At 42.5% G+C, this 22576-nt stretch overlaps 1 protein-coding gene and 2 long non-coding RNA genes across 7 annotated transcripts in view; 1 reads left to right on the forward strand and 2 right to left on the reverse strand.

The window, feature by feature from the left end:
• Positions 1 to 43: 43 nt before the first annotated feature.
• On the reverse strand, positions 44 to 14949 carry LOC135998624 (uncharacterized). The gene is made up of 4 exons (XR_010607559.1): positions 14860 to 14949; positions 14403 to 14481; positions 5333 to 5387; positions 44 to 131 (listed from the first exon to the last, which is right to left on the reverse strand). It is a non-coding gene; the product is annotated as an uncharacterized LOC135998624 (long non-coding RNA).
• Positions 14879 to 21985, forward strand: LOC135998635 (uncharacterized). Of its 4 annotated transcripts, XR_010607576.1 has the most exons (4): positions 15125 to 15758; positions 15851 to 15948; positions 16747 to 16873; positions 21553 to 21985. It is a non-coding gene; the product is annotated as an uncharacterized LOC135998635 (long non-coding RNA). The 4 variants fall into 4 exon arrangements; XR_010607588.1 differs by lacking the exons at positions 15125 to 15758; positions 21553 to 21985 and adding an exon at positions 14879 to 14966 and having other exon boundaries at positions 16747 to 19294; XR_010607582.1 differs by lacking the exons at positions 15125 to 15758; positions 21553 to 21985 and adding an exon at positions 14914 to 14992 and having other exon boundaries at positions 16747 to 19294.
• The window catches only part of TULP3 (TUB like protein 3), a 34575-nt gene continuing 31335 nt past the window's right edge, over positions 19337 to 22576 (reverse strand). For both annotated transcript variants that reach the window (XM_065651853.1, XM_065651845.1), the window contains 2 exons: positions 21791 to 21962; positions 19337 to 21275 (listed from right to left, as the gene is read on the reverse strand). In XM_065651853.1, the coding sequence (XP_065507925.1) occupies positions 21142 to 21275; positions 21791 to 21962 (306 nt within the window). In that variant the 3' untranslated portion in view covers positions 19337 to 21141. The remainder of the gene's footprint in view (positions 21276 to 21790; positions 21963 to 22576) is intronic.

Consider the following 22576-nt stretch of genomic DNA (forward strand, 5'->3'; position numbering starts at 1 on the left):
TTTGTCCAAGGCCTCGCTGCCTCCCGAGTCGTTGCTCCCCTCAGGGGAGGTGGGAGAACTCCACTCGTTGGAGGTAATGGTGCCAGCTAGAAACTCCAAGGTGCCACGCAGAGAAGCAGACTCAGAAGAACCTGTGGTGACAAACATGTCCCATTTGTCAGTTAGAAATCCTCCTCTCTAAGAAGATGAGGAGATACTAACAAAACAAACCAAACAAACAAAAGGTTAAAAATCTTCAGTGAGGAGGGCTTTTACTTCAAGTTTACTTTAAATGGTAACTCAACGACTACCTTGATTTCTATTAATGTTGAGATGAAAACCCTTTCTACAAATCTTTCTGATAGAACAGTCTACTCCTGTATCTCTTTGGCTCATTAACTCTCTATCACTTCCCAGTTCTCCTCAGATGCTCCACCTCTGTCTTTGTCTCCCAGCTTCTTTCTCCCTCTGCTGTCATAATCTGTGTAACTCTTACTTAACTTTTTGAAGCATGCATACAAGGATTCAGTCCATGTGAAAAACTATACAAAATAAAGCAGCGATGAATTACCTAGTCATCACTGAGCCCTGTGGCTGAAATTTTCTTAGGTACCGTTTCACTGGATCAGAGTTAGTAGTCGGTGTCATTTTTAACACTGACATTTCTTCTTTTCAAGGATCAGCTGCACTTCTAAAAAGCAATTCCTGGAGGCAGACAGTTTAATGCAACGTCTCCCAAATCTTAGCACTATATTCTGGCAGGAACAGAAGGCACCATGAGTAAAAGGATGAAGGCACTAGGCTGCAGGTGAAGAATCCTAGGCGCTTAGCCCATTTCTACTTCTCATCTTCAGAATGACCTTGGGCACATTCCTTGAGTTCTCTGTGCCTCTCTGCTACCTCATCCTTTACCAGTCTCAGACTATTAGATTTGCTGCTGGGCAGTAGCAGAAATTGTTTTTTCATTTAACCTAAGCAGGCAGCTCCTAGCTCTTGAAAACTACAATAAATTATAGTCTGCTTATAAATGCCTACAGTAGAGGCTCAAGTCATTAAGTGGAGCTGCTAAAACACTAATTCAGAAGGCAACTTTCAGACTTTACTGACACTTCCAGTCAACCATACAGAAGACAAATGTCTTCTAAAGATACAGATCATTCCCCTGCCTTAATCCCAAAGCTGTTAATTTACCTTTTTAACAGTTTCATTATCTGAGCTACGAAGAATGTTCACAAGCCACCATTTGAGAATCCAGTTAAATGAGAGTTCAAAACTTCCCTGTGTATCACCACATTGCACTGGGTAGCAAGAAAATCAGAATAATGCTTTTTTTGCAAGAGCAACAGAATCATCAAACATTTACTGAACAAGAGAATAAGGAGAGGGCTCTGACATGCCAAGTCAGACTAGCTCAGAAATATCACAGTGATAATGTAAAGGAGGACAGAAGAGAAATTTGGGCATGGTCTATGTCAAAAACTAGCTAGAACAAAATTTGCACAGTTATGCCATGCCCTAGTTGGTCAATAGGAAAAGTGGGTCCATTAATTCAGCTTCAGAAGTTCAAAAATTCTGGTCTCATGGCTCCAGAAACTTTTCTGACATCAACTTTAAAAAAAAAAACAAAACCAAAACAACAACACACTACATCATACACTCATTTTTAAGGCTCTCTTCGGTTTCTTACTGCTTTGGACTTCATGCACACTATGAATGGCACCAAAGCAGGCAATGCGACTTTAAGAGACCCTGAAATGAATGGTAACAGTTGTTTCCCTCACCAAGTATCTAGAACCAATACATCCTGTTTTACTGGCAGATGCTCAATAAAAAATTACACAGGTATTCAAGAGATCATCCTGCTGTGGAATCAGTGTAGAAGAGTAAGCTTTCCACTCTGACAGAGAAACAGAAGCTGTTTGTTCCAGCTATTCTTCTTTTGGTATCTCTTCAAGCATCCCTAGTCCCTAGAGGCTGTCAAGACCGTCTGTATTTAAGGCACATTAAAATATCCACAAACACATGGCACAGAATAGTTTTAACTTAGGCTGACAGACTGAGAATTGGAGGCGTTCAGAAAGAAGCCTAAGGTGTGAAAGCTCTACCTGCATTTGGAGCAGTAAGTCTCATAACAGCCAGCAGGCTCCACACTTAGTGAAAACATACTGCTCAACTGTGTGGCTCCCAAAGCTATGGTCACTGGAAGCTACAACCTTTCCTATCAAGCCAAATCCCCTAGCAATGCATACAAGTGGACAAAGTCATATCCTAGGGAATGTATGGCCATCATAACCATGAGAAGCACCTACTTTGCATCCAGCTATTTTCATTTCCTTAATGTCCATGCAGACACAGATTAATATCTGACAGATAATTTCAGTATGGCACACTCTTATGTTGGAAACTAAGCAAATATATTTGAAGCATAACTTCCCCTCCCACCTCCCGCACCCAAACCCTAAGAGTTGTTGCCTGATCATTTCATGTTTTACGAGGCACCATCTGCACCAAGCACCTTCGGTGACACAGGAAACTCTGGGTCCTTTCTGATCTAAGCTCCAGAAAAAGCGGAGGAGAAAACGTGCTGTATTCAGTTCAGTGTCAACTCCCAAGACTCTCTTCTCCAAACACAAAAGAAAGGTTGCACCAACTTGAGGAGATGACACTTGTATATTCGGAGAAGTCCACAAAGCAAGAGACAGAATATGTGAGCCTTAACTCACACTGGTCTAAATCAAGGGAGATGCGGAACTCAAGAGCAATGAAAGAAATTATATAAATCTGAAAGTGATTAGGTATTTTTTTTAATGCTTCCTACTTTTCGTGCCTTGACCAGCAATGTTAGTCCTATCCCAAGCTACAGCTAGGTCAGCAGGCACCAAATGTACTATTGTGCCCAATCCCAACTTTTCTACAGCTTGGTGACTGATTCAGCTTTCCCTTCTTTGCACTAAAGCTATTCCTGATGAATGATGAGAAAAGTGGAATTGTACAGACCATAAAATCAAGGATGTTTGGCTGTCTCCAGCTGAAATCTCGGTAATTACCCAGACACTAAACCAAATTTGCTTTCTTTTTGATCACTTCCAAAGAAATTCTATAGACCGAAATGACCAGGAAAACCCTTATAACTCTATGCCTCTAGTTCAGTAAGACGACAAGGGCTTAAAGGGCCTACGAAGCTTTCTTAAATAATGTTGTTTGAACAGGAAGCTCCACATGCAGTCCCAGGCAATACTCCATGCTCAGAGGCAATAAATATCAATATAGGGAGGTCTGGTCAGGTGTTATCTGATCTATTGGTCTCTTCCTTGGCTGAACACTTCAGGCCTTCTATTTCCCGCACTGCTGATCTGAACTCTGAGCTCATTGGTGGCCAAAGTGGCTATTTATTAAACTAAGCAAAGCAAACTGCAGAGAAGCTGGGGCTAAACTATATGGCAAATGGCTTTATTAGTACAGCAAGTTGAAAAACTGTCAGTGGAATTGCTTCCCACTGAAAACCCAACCCAGTGAAAACTAGAGCATTTTTCAGAAACATGCTAATATTGAATGTGTTATTTATAAAATTGTGAATAATATTCATTAGTAACTACTCTAAGAAAATACAAATCTTTCAGTTAGCATCTACTTTTCAGTTTGCTTCTGTTTTCCCATTCAATCAATAGTAACTATACACATACAGCTTGGTAACTTTAACAGTGATTTGTATTACTGAGTGTTCTAATACAACTAAATATTTTACGACTTGTAAGGGTTTTCTTTCTATTTTTTTAAAGTTCTGCTTATGCAAGAGCTTTCTTCTGATGTGGAAGGAATTTGACTGTGAAATCACTAAACAGATATCCCAGTACCCAGGCATCCTCAGACAATTCTTTCCCCATCTGAATCCCCCCTGGCCAGGCACAGTTCTTAAGATCAGAGGACTAAGAGGATGTTGTCCCTCTCTTATAACAGGAAGTTTCGCCAGAGGTCCCAGGCTTGGCATTTGTTATCTTCAGATTCCTTCAGTTTGAACTTATGTTCTGCTTCTTGGCTTCCATATTTCTGGTATTATACCTAACAGTTGTTCTTATTCTGATCTCACTCTTATTTTCCAGAGACCTTTCTTTTGTGGGGTCCAGTCATGGATCCTCTCCCAGGATCAAAGACACAAGCTCCTCACAGCTCCTCCACCTCTTCCCGACAGTACCTCTACTTCCTTCTTTTGTTCTCCTCTGTCCAAATACTGTTTGTTATTCACTCTTGGTCCCTGTTATTCTTTCTGCCATGGCCCATCTCTTAATGAGTCCCTCACAAAAGCAGGCTTTTGGGCCAAAGGAAAGCAAAACAATGGAGAAAGCACAAAAATCTTCCAGCTCCAGCAGCTTGGGTTTAATTGTTCTGATGCTGGTAACTTCAACACTTTCCTTTGACACATGGTATCAAATTGAGCTTCAGAGATCCTGCAGGGCTAGACAGCTGTCAAGAGCCCTTCAAAGAGGTCTCATTGATAGGGAGCACATCTTTAACAGACTCTAGTCTGATACATCTGCTTTCTAATATCAATCTCTCAGTCATTACTGTTGGTAACAGCTCCCTCTTAAGTGTTTGTGGCAGCTGCTCAACACAAAATCATGCTTTCCTGAGGATCTGAGAAATTGCAGCCAGCTGTCTCCAGTTGTTGTTTTCTTAGAGCTACTCTGTCCAAAAGACTCCTCCCACTCCATGGCCACCCCCTTTCCCTGCTGGAATTGCTATCAAGCACTACACACTAACTAGAGATGTCCCTATTCACTCCCTCCTCCAAGGCAGGAATGTTCGCTAGCCCAGTCATGTGGAGTCTGACCGTGTGGGTCCACTCCTGCTTCTGAGTTGGCTTCACTCTGAGCAGGTCACTTCATCTTACCAAGGACATATCACTTCATCCTTGGTCTCATTTAATGGAACTGCAAGCTGGGGGGGCAGGGACTGCTTCCTATCATAGTATTCCTTGATGTCATTGTAATGCAAACAAAACCAAACAATTCTGGTATGCACTACTTGGCTAATATGAGCCAAATACTGCTACTACAGAGGAGATCTGAAGCATAGCATTTTCATATCTGATCAGCAGTCAAATAGAGAATTTCAAAAAAGAATGAGTTTGGCCAGAAGAGAAGCTGTCCTGCTGATGAAACTATAACTGTCATTTATAACAAGAAGAAAACCTGGAAGCAGCAACAACCAGTCAGTTACTTCCATCCAGAACACGCTAACAAATGAGTTTACACAAAGCAGTCATACAAAGAGATTTGGGGTTAGGAAAGTAACATTTTGGAATGCTGCAAAATCTATTGCGCGAGGTACAATGAAAGACAGCATTCAAACTTACCAGAAGAAGAAGGCTGGGAAATTCTACAGGACACTACAGTAATAGTTCAGTTCCTCTGAAAGAGAAGAATGAGTGCAATCAGTAGATGAGTAGCTCCAAGGGGGTGCAACTCAAAGACTGCAGGAAAAAAATGTATTGGAAAGCAAAAAGGTGGGAAAGCAGCTATTCAGTAATAACCAAGATCTGTTAAAGCTTGGAGGCAAAAGAAGACAGAAATCATGAACTTGTTTACAGGACCTCTACAGAGCAAAATAAAGATGCAACTGTCACAAGACCAACTAGCACTGAACTATACTGAGGAAAGTAAACTGCACTTCTGCAGCACCAGTCAGCCCTGGGCCTCCTGCAATCCCTGAGCATTGCTGGCTATTCTCTGTGAATATCCCTGTCCAACCAGGACACCAGAGTAATGCTGCCTAATCCCGTGAATAAAACCAGTTAAGATATTATTTGGTGTAGGTGAAGCAAAAGATCTCAACAAGCAGCAGCACCAGGCAAGGAAGAAAGGAGAACCGAGATTTCCCTCTGCGTATTGGGCAAGGTAATATAATGATTACATCTAGAGGCTGCATTGTGAGATTGTCTCCATCTCACCACTAAATAAGATTGGTTTACAAAGGAACAAGCACTACTAGCCTCAGATCATATCCAGCATAAGCTTAGCTCCAGCATTTATGCTTATCACGCTGACTAGTACAAAATTAAGCTTGGTTTGCCTGCTACACTGAAACTGCCTGCAGCAGCTACTGTTCAAAAGGCATCTGACTTCCAGCAAAGCAACACTCTTAAAATTATTGCAGTAGCTGAGCTCTGGCTGAAACAGAGCAAGGATGTAGTGTCCAGCACAGTGATACAAATTGCAACGAGGACAGAGGAGAACTTATATCAGCACAGCCCTGGATAATGCAGTCAAACAGGATGCGATGAGAGAAGGCTGTGCGTGGCCTTGCACACCATCTCATCAGTTATATTTGTGATAAAGGAAACAGAACACAGACCCCTGCTGCCCGAAGGAGAGGAGGAAAAAAATACACAACAACAAGAAAAAACAAAGGCTGGTTCCACTCCCACTAGTCTAGAGATGGCCAACTTGGGGATCAATCCTAAGCCACAGACAACTCATGCACAGCTCCCACGAATGGCTTACATCGGAAGGCCACCAGCCTTGGATTGACAAAATGACTACTGCATGATTTACATCTCAGCTGGGAGTGAAAATGAGCCAGCAAGGGCAGCAGAAGTGGACATTGCCAGGCTGCCCTAGGATTGAGCCACACACTGGGCTGGCCCCAGCCGTCAAAGAACAGGGCAATTCCTTGGGAGTCACCATTAATCTGCCACATGAGAGCTGTTCCCAGAGCTCCCATTCTGCCCAACTTTCCAAGATGTGGCATGTGTTTCACAGTTTCCCAAACATGAAGGTTGTGGCAGGATGAAGATGGTTACCCACCCTCATGCTAGCAGCAGAGGTCACCAAGAGTCATTCTCCCAAAAAGCATGGAGCTGGTTAGAAAGCAATGAACCAGGAGGAAGTCCAATAATCATGGCCTTTTTCTATCGCCGAAATCACCAGCAGTGTTAGCTAACACATTTAAATCACAGCTGTCCCTTCAAGTATAGACAAGTGTAGACATTGACTAATTAAAATAACTTAGGTCTTACCAAACCAAGCTAGCAACAGAAAAATCATGCTTAGCATTTTCCGAAAGAGTATTATTCACGTAATTATTAAAGGATAGGGAACCTTTAATAGCAGCTTTAAAAAGTCTTGCTCCTAAACCCACTGAAAGCCAGTTGTCCTGAAAATCTCACCAGACTCAAAAGCCCGTATTTTACCTATGGAAAAAACTATAGCCCGAAGACCTAAGTGAACCACCCAATGACAAAATCAGACTGGAGGCAAAATCCAGACAAGAATTTCAAGACAAGAAAGGGTGAAATTTAAAAGCGATTTGCGATTGCAAGTGGTGTAACTTCAGAGGGGCTCATGTTTAACACTGTCTGGAAACTGGGTGTCTTTTGAGTCTTTCCTCATAAGTAACATGGAATTGAGAGACTCAAAAAGCCCATTTTATGATATCCAAATTGAATTCTTATTTCCTAATCCCGCACCCTGTTCATGACATCCTTCAACCTCTTGTCTAGGACTTGAGGGTAACTGTCCCAAAAAACCTCACAACTGCGACATACTTAGCTTCCCGTGACACTAATGGCCGAATTTATTATAACTCAGACAAGAGACAGATGCCTGCAAATTTCATCCAAAGCAGTGAAACATCTAGCTCCAAAACTATAGCCAGCCTCCAAGGAAAGAAATAGCTGAATCCAGGCTGAGACATACAACAGAATAGCCAGAAGCACTGACCTCACAACCCATGAACACAGTCAGATTTTCACATCTGCAGTGCTTGCAGGTGGTCTGTGTTGCAGGCATGACTTGCCTGGCCAGGGCTAAGCCCTTTACTAAAGCCTCAAGAAAAATGCAAACCACAAACAGGAAGAACAGGTATATAAAATGGGACATAAATTCAGTCAGCCAATTAAGCACATGCTTTGATTTTAGTCATAGTCAGACAAGAGATCAAAGGTGTTAGATACTTTTGATAAACTAATGCCTAAGAAAAATAAAGAAGAACCATGAAACATCTGCATCACATGAATGAACCCTACTTATGGCTACCAACCAAGCCACACTCGGGGTATTCAGAAACCAGCCAGCTCAGTTGTGGAGTACATGCTCCACTTGGAACATGCAACAGGTGAACATTCACTGCTTACAGCTAAGATAATCACTCCTTGAGGGCTGATGCTGAGGAAAGTCCACCAGATTTGTTTTTCTGTAAAAGAGTCCGAAATTTCTCAGGAGACAAAGACACCAGCCATATTAGACAGATTGCAGTTCTCCTACTAGTTTGATTGATACAAGAGACAATAGAGCCATCCTCAACTCAGAGTAGTGTAGTTTTGAGCTCAGAACTGTTCCCTCTCAATTGCGCCATAAACACACTGTCATTTCCAAACTGCTGAACGTGTAGGGATTTCACAGAAAGCAAGTGAAAATCATGTGAACCTGTAAGTTCACATGTAAGTACAACCCTAACCCTCAAATGGGAATAAGTAAGAAGAAAAAAAAGGGGGGGGAGGGGGGAGAGCTAAAAACTGAAAAAACACAAGTTAAATTTTCCCTCAGATATTATGGGAAAGCACGAACTTCTTGATTTATCTCTTTGCCCTTCCATACCCTTCTCACCAGGAAGGTCAACAGGTTATTAGTCCTGTTGGACTAATCTACAGGAGAACAAGTGCAGGTAGCCAAGTAAAACTAGATTCTTAAAGGGACACAGCCAACCACAGACTTGATTCCAGATTTTAAAGCATGTTCTTAATAAAACCTGTGACCAAAAAAAGTTGAAAAAGATGCTGCTTCTCTGTTTTTCAGTTAGCTTACTGGGTGGATAGAAATAATGATTTCCATTGTTTCCCCTGCAGAGCTATATTCACAGAGATCCTTCACAAACAAACAGGGCAGGAAAAGAAAAAGGATTTATTTATTTATTTTTAGAAAGGTAACTCAGCAAGCAGTAAATGCACTTGGAAAAAATCTCCTTATGCAAAACACTCTTTTACACCTCTCTTTTTTTCCCCCCTATACTGGCAAGATTTTCAACCCAAGAGAATCTCTCTAAATCCTGGTAGTCTTGTATCAGTGAGCTTTATTTCATGGACCTCCTATAGAATCACAGAATCATAGAATCATTTCAGTTGTAAGAGACCCTCAGGATCATCAAGTCCAACCATAACCTTACTCCAGCACTAAACCATGTCCCTAAGAACCTCATCTAAACGCCTTTTAAACACCTCCAGGGATGGTGACTCCACCACTTCCCTGGGCAGCCTGTTCCAATGCCTGACAACCTTTTCCATTAAGAATTTTTTTCCTAATATCCAATCTGAACCTTCCCTGGCATAACTTGAGGCCATTTCCTCTTGTCCTGTCACTTGCTACTTGGGAGAAGAGACCAACACCCTCCATGCTACAACCTCCTTTCAGGTAGTTGTAGACAGCGATCAGGTCTCCCCTCAGCCTCCTTTTCTCCAAGCTGAACAGCCCCAGTTCCCTCAACCTCTCCTCATAAGACTTGTGCTCCACGCCCCTCACCAGCTTCGTCACCCTCCTCTGCACTCTCTCCAGTACCTCAATGTCCTTCTTATGATGAGGGGCCCAAAACTGAACACAGTGTTCAAGGTGTGGCCTCAACAGCGCTGAGTACAGGGGCACAATCACCTCTCTAGTCCTGCTGGCCACACTATTCCTGATGCAAGCCAGGATGCTGTTGGCCTTTTTGGCCACCTGGGCACACTGCTGGCTCATGTTCAGCCGGCTGTCAATCAACACCCCCAAGTCCCTTTCTGCCAGGCAGCTTCCCAGCCACTCTTCCCCCAGCCTGTAGCTCTGCCTGGGGTTGTTGTGACCCAAGTGCAGGACCCAGCACTTGGCCTTGTTAAGCCTCATACAACTGGCCTCAGCCCAATGATCCAGGCGGTCCAGATCCCTCTGTATAGCCTCCCTATCCTCCAGCAGATCAACACTCCCTCCCAACTTGGTGTTGTGTGCAAACTTACTAATGGTGCACTCAATCCCTTCATCCAGATCATTGATAAAGAGATTTAAATAGAACTGGCCCCAATACTGAGCCCTGGGAAACACCACTTGTGACTGGCTGCCAACTGGATTTGGCTCCATTCACAGCTCTTTGGGCCTGGCCCTCCAGCCAGTTCTTTATCCATCGCAGAGTACACCCATCCAGGCCCTGAGCTGCCAGCTTCTCCAGGAGAATGCTGTGGGATAGTGTCAAAGGCTTTGCTGAAGTCTAAGTATGGAGAAGTATGACCAGGAAAGATGAACTTAAGACACATCAGCAAATCCTCCTTTTCCATTTCAGTATACACATGATTGGTACTCTCTTGACTTTTCCTCCTTCAGTTAAAGTAGTCCTGGTTACAAGAGATTAGACTTTGCCTGGACATCTGTCACTAATGGTTACCATGCTGTTCAAAGGGAGGCATTTTGAGGACTACGCTAATTTATTTTTTCTTTGGAAATAGCAAGGTAGTTGCTTCAAAGGCTTGTATCCAGGCTCTGAAAGCCACTGGAACTCATGTTTCAGAAGTACAATAAAGTAAAACACCTACCTTTTGGCAATCATTTTCTAATGAAAGTAAGAATGAGGTAATTAGAAACCTACAATAGAACAGAAAAACAGAGCCAGTGACTCAGCCAGTGGCACCAGGAACTGGAAAACCCGACCCTCCCTAGCAGGAAAACATCTAATTCATACGGTGTTAAGAACAAACAGGAGTGACTGCATCATCTCCAGAAAAAGGAGGAGCCAAGGGGCAGGAACAACATACCCCACTCCCCTACCCTTCCCCCCCAAAAAAAAGAAAAAAAGAAAACAAAACAAAACACACATAAAAAGGCACCTCCAAACCCCAAAGAACTCTTTCTAATTCTCTAGTCTCAGATCTTGTCATGAGCTCTATGCACACAAATTCCTGAATTTTTACAGGGCTCTACAAAGGAACACGTTGGGCATTTATTTAGCATGGTGGTGGGCATAATGCAGAAGGTGGAGAGAAGCATACACTACTGTAAATCTTCATAAACTTGATTGCACTTCAAAGGAGGAGAGAATTGACATTAAGTTAGGGAATGAAAAGAATACAGGGCATAATGTAGTTTGTTTAGATTTAGAATAGCATTTGCTACTCTCCAAGGAAATCATAGGTGAAAAATTACTTCAAATTAGAGAGTACTGCTCATATTATTAGAAAATTAACTAACACATTCAAAAATAAGTGTAATGATACAGACCAATGGAACCAAGAGGCATAGGGGGCATATCTATTAGGTTGCTCCAGGGATATTTGCCCATCCAGATTTCTTTGACATCTTAATTTAGAGACTGAATAAAAGGAATGTAAATGAAACTTCCAGGTGACATGGAATGAAGTTTACAAATATCAGTGGATAAGAAAGAACTCAAAGGGATTCAGACAGCTCAAAAACAAACAAGAGAAGCAAGGGAGACAAATAAGACCATGTGAAAAAAGTAATGCAAAGACACTGAAGAAACAACAATGAAATAAATAAAGGAAAAAGCTCTTCGAGAAGCAGGAGCTAAAGACAGACAAGAGCGAGAATGCTGAACAAATGAGAGAGTTCTCTGCAAAGCAAATATATCCGCCAAATGACCAATGTAACTTTTGTCTGCCTGTGCTCAGGTATCACGTTAGGCAGAAAAAAGACAGATTAATCACCTCACATGGAATATCAGATCTTATTCTTTAAAAGGAACACAGACAAACTGAAGAAAATGAAGAGCAGAGAATAAAAAACAAGAGAAGTTGAAAAATATTAAAAGTTTAGTCTCATTAGTAGCTTGTAAGAACTTAGAAGATGCAAATACAGAGAATAAGCAATCATTTCCTAGAAATACACACCAAGGCGAAAACTGTTGCAGTGAAGTAAGAACTTTTCTGATGTTAAAGTACATTAGGCAATGGAAAAGTTGCCCAAGAAAAGTACTGCAAGATCCATTGCATAGCACTTATGGGGGGCTGGGGGTGGGGAAAGAAAACGAACAAATGAATAAAGGACAAATCTGAGCCACAGGGAAAGTATAACAGATCTTTTAAGAAAGGTAGCACTGAATTTTTGCTTTCTTAAGATACAGTCATGCACAGATAAGACAGAAAATAATTTCATTATCACAGGAGCAACTGTAGATGTGGACCAAGGAATTACTTAAGGTGGGGAAAGATGACAATGTTGATAAGAAAACATCCCCATTCTTCTCCTGCTGCCCACCCCCTAGTCATTGCACCCCCTTCTCCGGACACACCACCATTTATTGAGATCATATGATTAACCAACTGGAGAACAAAATGTGGCTGAAAACTAACTTGCTAAAAGAGAGTGCTACTTTTCATCTGGATCAGTCCCCTGGCCTGGGTCAGTAAACAGCAGTGCCAATACCTCTTCCAGCAATAAGGGCAAGAGGTGTGACAAGTACAGAAATGGACAGTTTGAGGCTGTGCAGACAGCTTCTGTCTTCAGCAGTGCCAGCCTCAAGTCTTTGTGGACCCACCCCCTGAGCAATATTGTGAAGGAACCAAATGCTGAAAAATAAAAGCAGAAAAAGACACTAATACTAAGGAAGGAGAGCTGTGAATGAGTCCAACTGCACTCCAAACAGAGATGCAAGCAACTTCTATTGGAAACAGCACTTTTCAGCAACCTTCTCAAAACTCTTTAGTGTATTTGAGTTCTGTGAAACAAATACCCCAATAAGAAAAACAACAACCGTGATTTATTTTAAACCACAAGCAAGATTCAGTGCCACAGTGTCTTTTTTCTCTTCAGAGCTTGGCAGTACTATTTTCATATGTTTTTCCCACATATGCTCTGTAATACACGAACATTAAAACACTTATCACAGTAATAACATAAAATACTTCAAAGCCACCAGTAACATTAATTTAAAAATCCAAACGATGTACCAGGAACCAAGACAGTGGAGCAATTCTTCACACCCATTCTCATGCACACTAATTGCTCCCAAGATCACGTCTGAGAGGATAAACTATGAGCTGATGGTTCAGTTTAAAGATGACAGACTCTCACATGTTCAAGTTTGAGGGAGCCATCCAAACTGGGATTTAGGAGAACCCTATAAGGTGACTGCATCCACTGTCTGGCTGCCCTTCACTCTGCCAACCCAAGTTCCAAAGAAAACCAGAGTCCCTCAGCACCCAACAACCCTAATAAAGAAGTCTCTCTATATTCATTACAGCACCATCCAGGTCATGAGAAAACTATCAAGGCTTTAACTGCACAGGTGATAGCACAGCAGCTTCAAACCCGCCTTGACACTCATTACATATCCAGTCTGCTTTCCCCCTCATTCTGTTCCTTTTGCTCCTCCCTGTTACTCTGTGTCCTGTCTTACTTCCCACTTCCTCCTGTAGGAGAGGAGCAATAAAATCTCTTACATCTACACAGACAGATGGACAGACAGATGAAGGAATGCTCCACTCACTTTGCACACAGTACAGTCAAGCCTAGGGGAAGATAATCTGTTCTGAGTAATTGGAAACAAGAAAAAAGAAACAAACAAACAATCCTCAAATCTCCTTCCCTTTCACCCTTGCCCTCTGCATTTGAAAAGTATTTTGTGTTGTTTATTTGTAGGGGATTCACAGAACTCTTAGAAAGTAACATGAGTGTAACTTCAGCTTAAACAAAAATAATAATTTAAAAATTATTAGGTTAGTTGTGGGGTTTTTCTACTTTTAACTTATATATGACCATTCGCCATAAAGTACTTTACAGAAGTCTTTAAAATACACTAATTCTCCCTTCCACAGAAAAGCCTGTTTAAACGGAATTATCTACATAAGATAAAATATTACTTGGGGAAGCTTTTTGTTTGGTGGTGCTTTTGTTTGTTTGATTTTGTGTGGAGAGTTGGTTTTTGTTTTGTTTTGGGTTTTAATTCAAATCCTTTCCAGAGGCATGCCACCAAAATTCAACTTTAACTTCAGAATAACTGATCTGGGAAAAGTGTTCTCTCACCTTTTGATAAATGCCCTTTAAGAACCCACATGCCTTCTCAGGGACATGTTTGCTTATGATTTTTTTGGTTTGTTTTTCCCCAAAACAACTTCCACAATTTACATTAAAATTTATTACAGAAAGTACTGATCCTCCTCCCCAAGAACATCCCTATGAACGGTACAGAAACCTATTTTTTGCCATTAGACGTGCTAGTAGTTTTCAGCCGATACGACAGGTGACCGAGTTCCCGAAATCCCAGCACCGGCAGCCCCTTCCCAACAGGGAAAGCCGCCGGAGCCTCCATTGAGGATGTTCCCATCGCTTCCTTTGTACGCTTGTGCCTCCTCTGTCGCACATGACCGGCTCCGAACCCTGCCTTTTACGCTCTCCTGCAGGAACCCACGCCTCATCACCTCCCGCGAAAGCGATCGAGAAATAGCGTGTCCTGACCTGAGCGGGGCAAGAGCGGTTGTTGCTCCGTAGGGGCGGCGGGGACAGGCTTCAAATCCTCCTTCTGCTCCAGGACTTTCTGCCAAAAGAGCAGATGAGGGCTGTTACTACATGCCTGCCCCTCGTTCCCGCCCGGTGCCCATCCCCGAGCCCGCAGGAGTGGAAGTGGGGGCTGGGAAAGGGGGAGCGGGTGGGTCAGCTTTTCGCTCAGCATCGCCACCGCTAAGTCGGAAGGAAAAAAAGTTGCCGGGGATCCACGACTGCTCTCGGGGCGGCTTCGGCATGGGCCCTCGGGGCTCCCCCTTCCTCATGTCCCGCAGCTGCAGGGACGGCACGAACAATGCCGGGCCGGGCGCTCCTGCCGGCCGGGTGACCGGGGACAGGAGAGGCACAGAGCGGGGCGAGGGGGTGGGGCAGCGAGGGCCGGCGGGACCGGAGGCACAAAGCGCACACTCACCTGAGGAGCGCGGAGCGGCCGGCGGGACCGCAAGCCTGAGCGGCGTGGCGGCGGCCGGGCAGGAGTTTGGGAGGGTTTTTATTTCCCCTGGAGTTTGAAAGGAGGAAGTAAGGAATGCGAGGAATGCGAGTTGGTATGAAATGAACGCGGCCGAGGGAGGGAACTGCCGCCCAACGCAGTGGCTGGGACGGGGCTAGGGAGGGGACTGGCGGGGGGAGGCGAGAGGGTCGAGGCGGAGCTGAGAATAAAACCCAACGGGGCCGGGCGCTCCCCGGCCTGAGGTCGTGTGTGACCGGAGCGGAGGGAACGCGGGCAATAGCCGGAAGAGGGGGCCGGCGGAGGAAGGCTGCCCCGCACAGGGGAGAGCGGAGGAAGGAAGGAAACTCTGGGCGGCTGGGAGGGGGAGCAGGGGAAGGGGGCGGGGGCGGCGGGAGCGCTCGGGACGCCGCTACCTCCACAAAGTGGCGCAGCGGGGAGAGCGGGCGCGACGTCCCGGAGCGGGGGGAGTTGGAGTCCGCGGCCTGGACGGGCTGGCCTTAACCGAAGAAAGAGCTCTGGAAATGCCGCCACTCGCTTGGTGCTTTCCCAGGGACGGGACTCCGGCGCTGCGGGGATTCGACGGCGGCCCAGCAGCCGCCCGTTCCGGCCGCCGGGGACAAGCGCTGGGTGAGGGGGCTCCGCTCCCGGGGAACCCGGCCCTCCCCAGTCCTCTCGGCGCAGGGTCACGGCCGCCCTCGGTAGCCCCTTCGGGCCAGGCGCGGCCCGCAGACGACACTTCTTCGAAGCCCCTTAGGGATGTGATGGGATTTCCACCCAGCATAGCTGAGCCACTGCAAAACAAACCAACCCCAACACCGCAGAAGTGGTTGTAACAGTTTGTCCCCAGAGCATCCCAGAAAGTAAGCTACTCGCCCAACAGCAAAGGGATATCCTCTGTGGCTGTTTCCTAATCTCGCGAGGAAGCTGCCCTTTTCCTCTGTTATTTGTACAGGAATGCAAACATGCTGCACTAGAAAATGCTGATACAAGACTGAGAGCTACACTAGGATTGGAAAGCCACATCCCCAAAACAAAAGCAGAAGTAAACCGGTAAGTTTAGTAATTTTAATTACATCCTATTAGCAGCTCTAGGCAGTCCAGCTACATCAGCAAAATAAATGTTTTCGTGCTTTCAGGAGGTGGATGCACACAGATGCCTGGTGTGCACATAACTACCTGCAGTAGAGTTATGGCACAGCTGGCTTTGTTTAAAACTTAAGTATATTGAAGAAATGGATTAAGAAAAATCTCAGCTTTTGGTAAGAACCCAAAGCTAAAAAAGTTTGTAAGTCTTTCAAGTTGCAGAGAAAATACAGAAAACAGGACCTAAAAGTGTCCCAAGGCCTCAGAAACCACATGGCAAAACCCATCAATTTCATAAACTTAGTACTGGGAGTTGGAAGGCCAACTCCACTTTTTTTTTTTCCTCCTTTTTTTTTTAGTTTGGTAGTGCTGAAGATAACTGATACTGTTAATCATTTTTAATACACTTACGATTACTTTATAAGTAATATAATAATTTTATGAATACTTAAGAAATATACATTATATAATTTATGAATACTTAAGAAAAAGTTTTCTGATACAACTGCAGGAATTGAGAGTATGTACAATATATGTAAGATGAAGTTACAAAATTCAATGAAATTATTTTGTGGGCTTTTGTTATTTAAAGTTCTCTAATGATCTCAGCCACTGTTTCTACTAAGCCATCTTTCAGAGCATGTAATTTAATGAAAAACAAATTAAAGGTAGCTCACTTCTCATCACATCTGTTCACTGTGAATTCTAGGTCAGGTCTCATGATCATGTGACTAACAGTATTCTTTTGCTCCCATTTCCCCACAGAATCAACATAGCTCAAAGAGAAGAAATTGAAACCTATTCCTTCCTGTGAATCATCACACAAATTGTTTGCAGGACTCCAGTCAATTGCAGATGTAAACCTACTCAAGAGAATAGAGGGGGTTTGGTGGTAGGTTTTTTGTTGGTGGTTTGAGGTTTTTTTGGTTGGTTGTTTTTTTCTTTACTGGTGATAATACAGAAGTACACTATTCTGCTTAGAAAAGAAAGCAGAGGGAGAGACAGAGTTGGGCAAGCTGATCAGACTTAATTCCCCACCCTCTGCAGCTTTTAAAATAAAGTCATTTTTCACAGTAAAATAGTATTACTTTCCCTTTAATAAATAAGGGGCTCAATTCAATTAAGCATTAAAAAAAATAATTCTTTGTTTTCTTTATAATTTCAAGCTCTTACGTTGCAGACTCTGCAATGTTTTGCCTTGTCTGGAAATGTTAAATTAATCAAAGTAAATGATTGCAAATTCAATCCCCTAGAATACATTCACCCATTTACGTATTCTCTAAATTAAATGTTAAATTACCAGAGCAGGTTACAGTTATAATAGCCTTTACCTTAATATGTTTTGGTGAAGTTAGTATGCCTCTGGATTTTTCTCCCACTTGGGGACCAAAGAAGTGACCTCCAGCTTCCAGAAGGAAACAAATACTTCCATATAGAACGCATTAAGGGATGGAATGAGAAGACAAAAACTCTATAGGCTGTACAGTTCAAGAGATACAACAGAAAGAGTAGGTACAGGGTCTCTGTCCTCGTTCATGACAAGGCTTTAAATTCTTACCAGTTCACAGTTGTAGCAGGCTGTTTTTCCTGTTAGTAAGGAAGCCCTTACACCAGTGTTGCTTTTCTACTTGTCTTTATCACATATGCTGGACCAAATCTCTTGGCCCTAGCATACCCTAAGGATCTGTCTTAGTTCTGGGTTTCAGCTGTAGTAGTTCCAAACTGCAGTTATGTACAACAGTTTGACACTGTGGCAGAGTAGATGAGATTCCTGACTCTGTCAAAGAAGGAATCTGTCCATAGTTTAGTTTCACAAGACTTCGCACACTCTTAGCTCTTGACCTGTAAATCACAGGGAAGGCTTTGCTTGTCTTCTATACCAGGAACAGGAAACCTAATTCAATGTCAACTGAGAGATTTACAGAGCTGTTACTACCAGCAAATAGAGAAGCACATTAAGTAATTATTATGCCAACAGTAACAAAAAACCCTGCTACCAAATTTAGCAGCAAAACTTCAATGAGAGTGAGACTGACCCCTCTAAAAGAGCACAAAATTATTCACTGTCTTTGTGAGCCAAGAAGCTATTTTAGTCTGTTAGGCCTGCCCTCAGGATTCATATTTAACAGTTTTATACGGTTACTTTTTGTTTTAATCTCTCTTTGGGATTTCAAGAATGCTGTGTTTGCATATAAGCAACTAATATTACTGTACTAAGAACAAATGCCCAGTAGTATTTCCTGCTCAGTTTTCTCTCCCAAGTAAACCTAATTTGGCTCAGATGGAAATACTGGGAAAAAAAGAGGTATATGAAGAATAGGGCCTACACTTTGACAACTGTGTCCATTTCTGATTATCAGAGCCACCATATCTCCTCTTACTGAGGCTGATACACCTCCCACTGGAAATGGGAAAAATAACTACTTCAACTTGATGTTCCTCCTAGCCTTGTATTATTTCAGTTCTTGATTCAGAAGTATATGGTATTATACTTCAACAGTAGAACGGGTTTAGATGGAGGGTAGAAAAATGCATAAAGAACCATCTCAAAAGCCTTAACTGGATGCTGGGAGAAATATTAAAAACAGAGTGCAACTAGCTAGAAGAGAGAATCAAATGGGAACCAAGAACTATACATGAAGACCTGCTGATGAGGAAAAAAAAAAAAAAGTTTGAGAGATACTAACCTTACATTTATTCCCAGACTAAATGTATGAAAACACCACCACAAATTAAGAGAATCGAGAATTACAAAGGAAAAGGGGGAGTAAGAATAAAGATGAGGTACAAGGCAATAGAAAGAAACTGAGGTAGTATCTCATACAAGAGGAACAAAGAACACCCACAAGTGACAGCAAAATCGTACCAAAAATCATTTAGAATCAAGGATTTTTTCAATATATAAATTAGTTTATTTTCATTTAGATATAGAAGTTATAAATACAACTAATATAAAACAGTATCTCATAAAAAGCACTAAATCAGTTCATCTGTCCGCATAATTTGACTGAGACCCAGAGGCCCTGACCATGCTACATGTCAACAAATAGCTTGAAGAGCCACTGCTGACAAGCCTAACTAAAAGGATGAGTAAGGGGATGCTACCATGGCCTTCTGAGCACAGAGAAAGTAATCTTGAATTGGAAAATAGCACTCTGCCTTCAGGTTGCCACAAACTAACATAAGGCAGCTTCTTTCACACAGTCCTAGTCAGAAAAATAATCAGACAGGTAAAAAACTGACTTAGTTTTTCTGGATGAGTTGAGGGAATGCAGAGCCATCAGCAAAGAACTCAGAAAAGCACAACTGGAAAACACTGGCAGGTCTTGTCCCCAGCCTGATGAGCAGGAAGTACATGAAGGCACAAAAGAGATCCATGATTCAAGTTCTCTTCGTGGACTGCTCTGCTGATGAGATCATCTCAAGACAATGGCTCACCAGCTAATGCAGAGTGGTCATCTGGGATATAGGCGAGCTGGAGTTCTCAGTGCCAGTTAATAATTTACAGTTAAATACAGAGTTTACACGTGATTACCATAATATTTTTTTTCCTGGCAATATGAGAAAATGTCTTCACAAAGTTTCAGTATTTTGAAAGAGCAAGTTATATCTACCACTGCAAAGACTCCAGAGACCAAAAGCAATAAATCTGTCCCTTTGGCGCTTGAAACAAGAGTTATTCAGCTGACAATGACAATTTACAAATCTGGAGAATGTCTTTTCTTGTCTCAATAGAGGGAGAGAGTTTTCCAAGATCATCATGAATATGCATAATGGCCAAGAAACAGGCAAGATATTTACTGTTCTCTGCTCTAGTACACAGCGGATGTGTGCACTACAAGGCTTACAAGTCACAGTGTGCAGCAATTCACTCTGATGAATCAAGGCCATATGAATCAAGAAGCATTCCATGCTGTGACCTGCAGTCTCCATATTGTACATCCAACATTAAAAATGGAACACTGGAACAACATGTTGCAAAGCCCCATGATACATTTATTAATTTTTTAAAACTTACTGATGCCTTTGAAAATAGCTGCAGTCTCCTTTTGAGATAACTCTTTCTTACAGTCACATTAAAATTACTTATATAAAATCTACTTTAGTATGTCATGACATGAGATAATACCACGTTAAAAAAATTAAATCAATCACTAACTTATTCCTAAAAATATAGCAGATTTTACAAAAAATGGACAAATTTAAAATATATTTGTGATCAGCTTACAGGCTAGATTCACTCAATCAGAACACTGCTTTTCAGGAATAGTACTGTATATTGTTACAATACTACCTTCTGCCAAATTTAGTCAGATTCTACCATCTATTCGGTCTCATTTTTCACATGGTTAAGAGTTAACAGAAATAGCAATGGATATAATGTCACCAACTGAAAAGGGAGTGTTTGAGATTTGATTGATCTTTATTTGATAAAAAGACTATCAAGGGATATGGAGCAACTAGAATAATGCAAGGGAACTGGACTATCAGCTTTAACAGAGAATCATCCCACAGAGTAAGAGAAAAGTGTTTTATTAGAGCCAATGTCTCATTCCAGCTCTGTATTTGTTGAACATTACCTATGGTTGCACGGAGTCATAAACTGAATCCTTCCGTGCCTGACTGTTGTAGCAGACAGCAAAATGCTACACAGACTAAAAGATAACATATGCCAAAAACTGTCCTCCTGTTTTCTGAATTCATCTGATCAGAAACTCCTGAGTTCCTGATCAGATCAGTAGCATCATCTCCAGTGGCACTGTGGAAGTTCCAAGGTATATCAACATTAAACCATTATTTTTCTAATCCTAGATGCAAGGAGTTCCAGTTAGTGGGCTAAATTCCTTAGCCCGCTTTCACGCAGCATCTGTTACAAGGATTCTGAAAGCAGAATCAACACCAATGATAAAAACATCACCCATATTCCTTGTTCCTCCACAATGCATACAGAGACCGCTCAGTCTTGGGACAGTCTCTTAAGATGGTCTGCTGTCAACTACCATAATGCTCTGAGGCCTGGTATTTGCTTTCTAACAAGCCTGCAGAAGTCCATCCTCCAGTTCCTTTCCCTCCCCAAAGTGCTTTTCATTACTCCACCTGGAACTCTTGCAACAAGACGCAGGGATGGGAGCAAGTTCCATGTTTCAAGTCTGTTGTCTCTCATTCACAAGCCAATTTACTATCAAAGCTGGAGAGTCCAATAGCAAAGGCCTGAAGAGCACAAAGAGGATAATTATAGTCCAGAGTGAACACATCTTCTGCTACACGACCAAACTGCATCACAATGTAGTCAGCTGGGGAGAAAAGAAAGATTCAGAGACAAGCAATTTCACAGTGAAACAAAGAAACAAACAAAAAAACCACAACCACAAACAAAAAACCCATGTCTGGCAGTCCCAAATATATGTGGTTGGTGTATCCATCCTTTCTCACCAGACTGGCTCTGAAAACTGTCCTCTAGAGTGACTGCGTTATTCTAGAGATTACCTTTCTTCTCAGAACCAAAGCTCAAATCACTCTCTTGCTGGGCTAAAGGTGCCATATTAATCATTTTCTTTTTTTTCCCTTCAGGAAGCTTACATCTTCCCCCTCTTTTGCTGCAGCTATTGACAGCAGTCTCTGCACTCACCCCAGAAAAAGGGGTATATCATTTTCTTGACAGCTGAGAAGTCCCCAGTAATGCTGAGCTGAATTCCTCCACCCAGTCTCCCTTCTCCAGGAAGAATGTCCTATTCCTCCAAAACCTCATGAAATAAATTGGGTTTTTTCTGTTTGAATAAGCCCCCCACACTCTCCACCAGACTCTTACGGTCATTGTCATGGACAATCTGGAAGTTCTTCACTGAGGCCTGAGTGACTCTCCCATGGAAGTTCAAAACATAGGATTGAGTATCATCGTTCCAGACTGGAGCCTTGTTGTGCAACTCAATGAGATTCTCTAAATTTTTGTTTTGCCATTTTGACAGCAGACTCTCATGTTCCTGTTCAGAATAAATAAATATATTTATCAGATTGGAATGGGTCTGCTTTCGAGTACTGCCTCTCTCATGTGTGTGCACTCTGTCACTTGAAGGTCATTCCCTGTTTAATCAAACATAATGACAGCACTTAAACTCAGTGCTACTGAAAATTTCCTGCAAGTACCGGGAAGATACTTTCATGCATTCTCAGTACAAGCATTCCTTTTCACTCAATCACCATATTTCCACTCAAACAAGAAAAAAAGAGTAAAGAGAAGGAAGTGTGTGTACATGAAAGAGGGCAATTCACAGGCCACAGGTGACTGCCACCCTGCTGGCAGGAATCCTTTCTGAGTCTCATAAGCTTTCGCTGACCCTGTTGGATCCACCTTTCATTTCTAATATTCTAAACTTTGAAACAAAAGAAAATAATCTCCAGTTAACTGCACAGTGCCAGGCCCTGGGGTGCTTCAGTAGAAAGTCCAAAGGCTACAGCGGGCTGTAAGTATGCCACAAGTAGGTTAAATGTCATCCTATTGCGTCTGATAAGTGATGCACAATATAAAAAACAGAGACAGTAAAAACAAAAAGATACAAAGAGGAAGTAAACCAGCAGATTAAATTTGACAAACAGA

The sequence above is a fragment of the Caloenas nicobarica genome, chromosome 1, assembly GCF_036013445.1.
Source record: "Caloenas nicobarica isolate bCalNic1 chromosome 1, bCalNic1.hap1, whole genome shotgun sequence".
NCBI classification, from domain to species: Eukaryota; Metazoa; Chordata; class Aves; order Columbiformes; family Columbidae; genus Caloenas; species Caloenas nicobarica.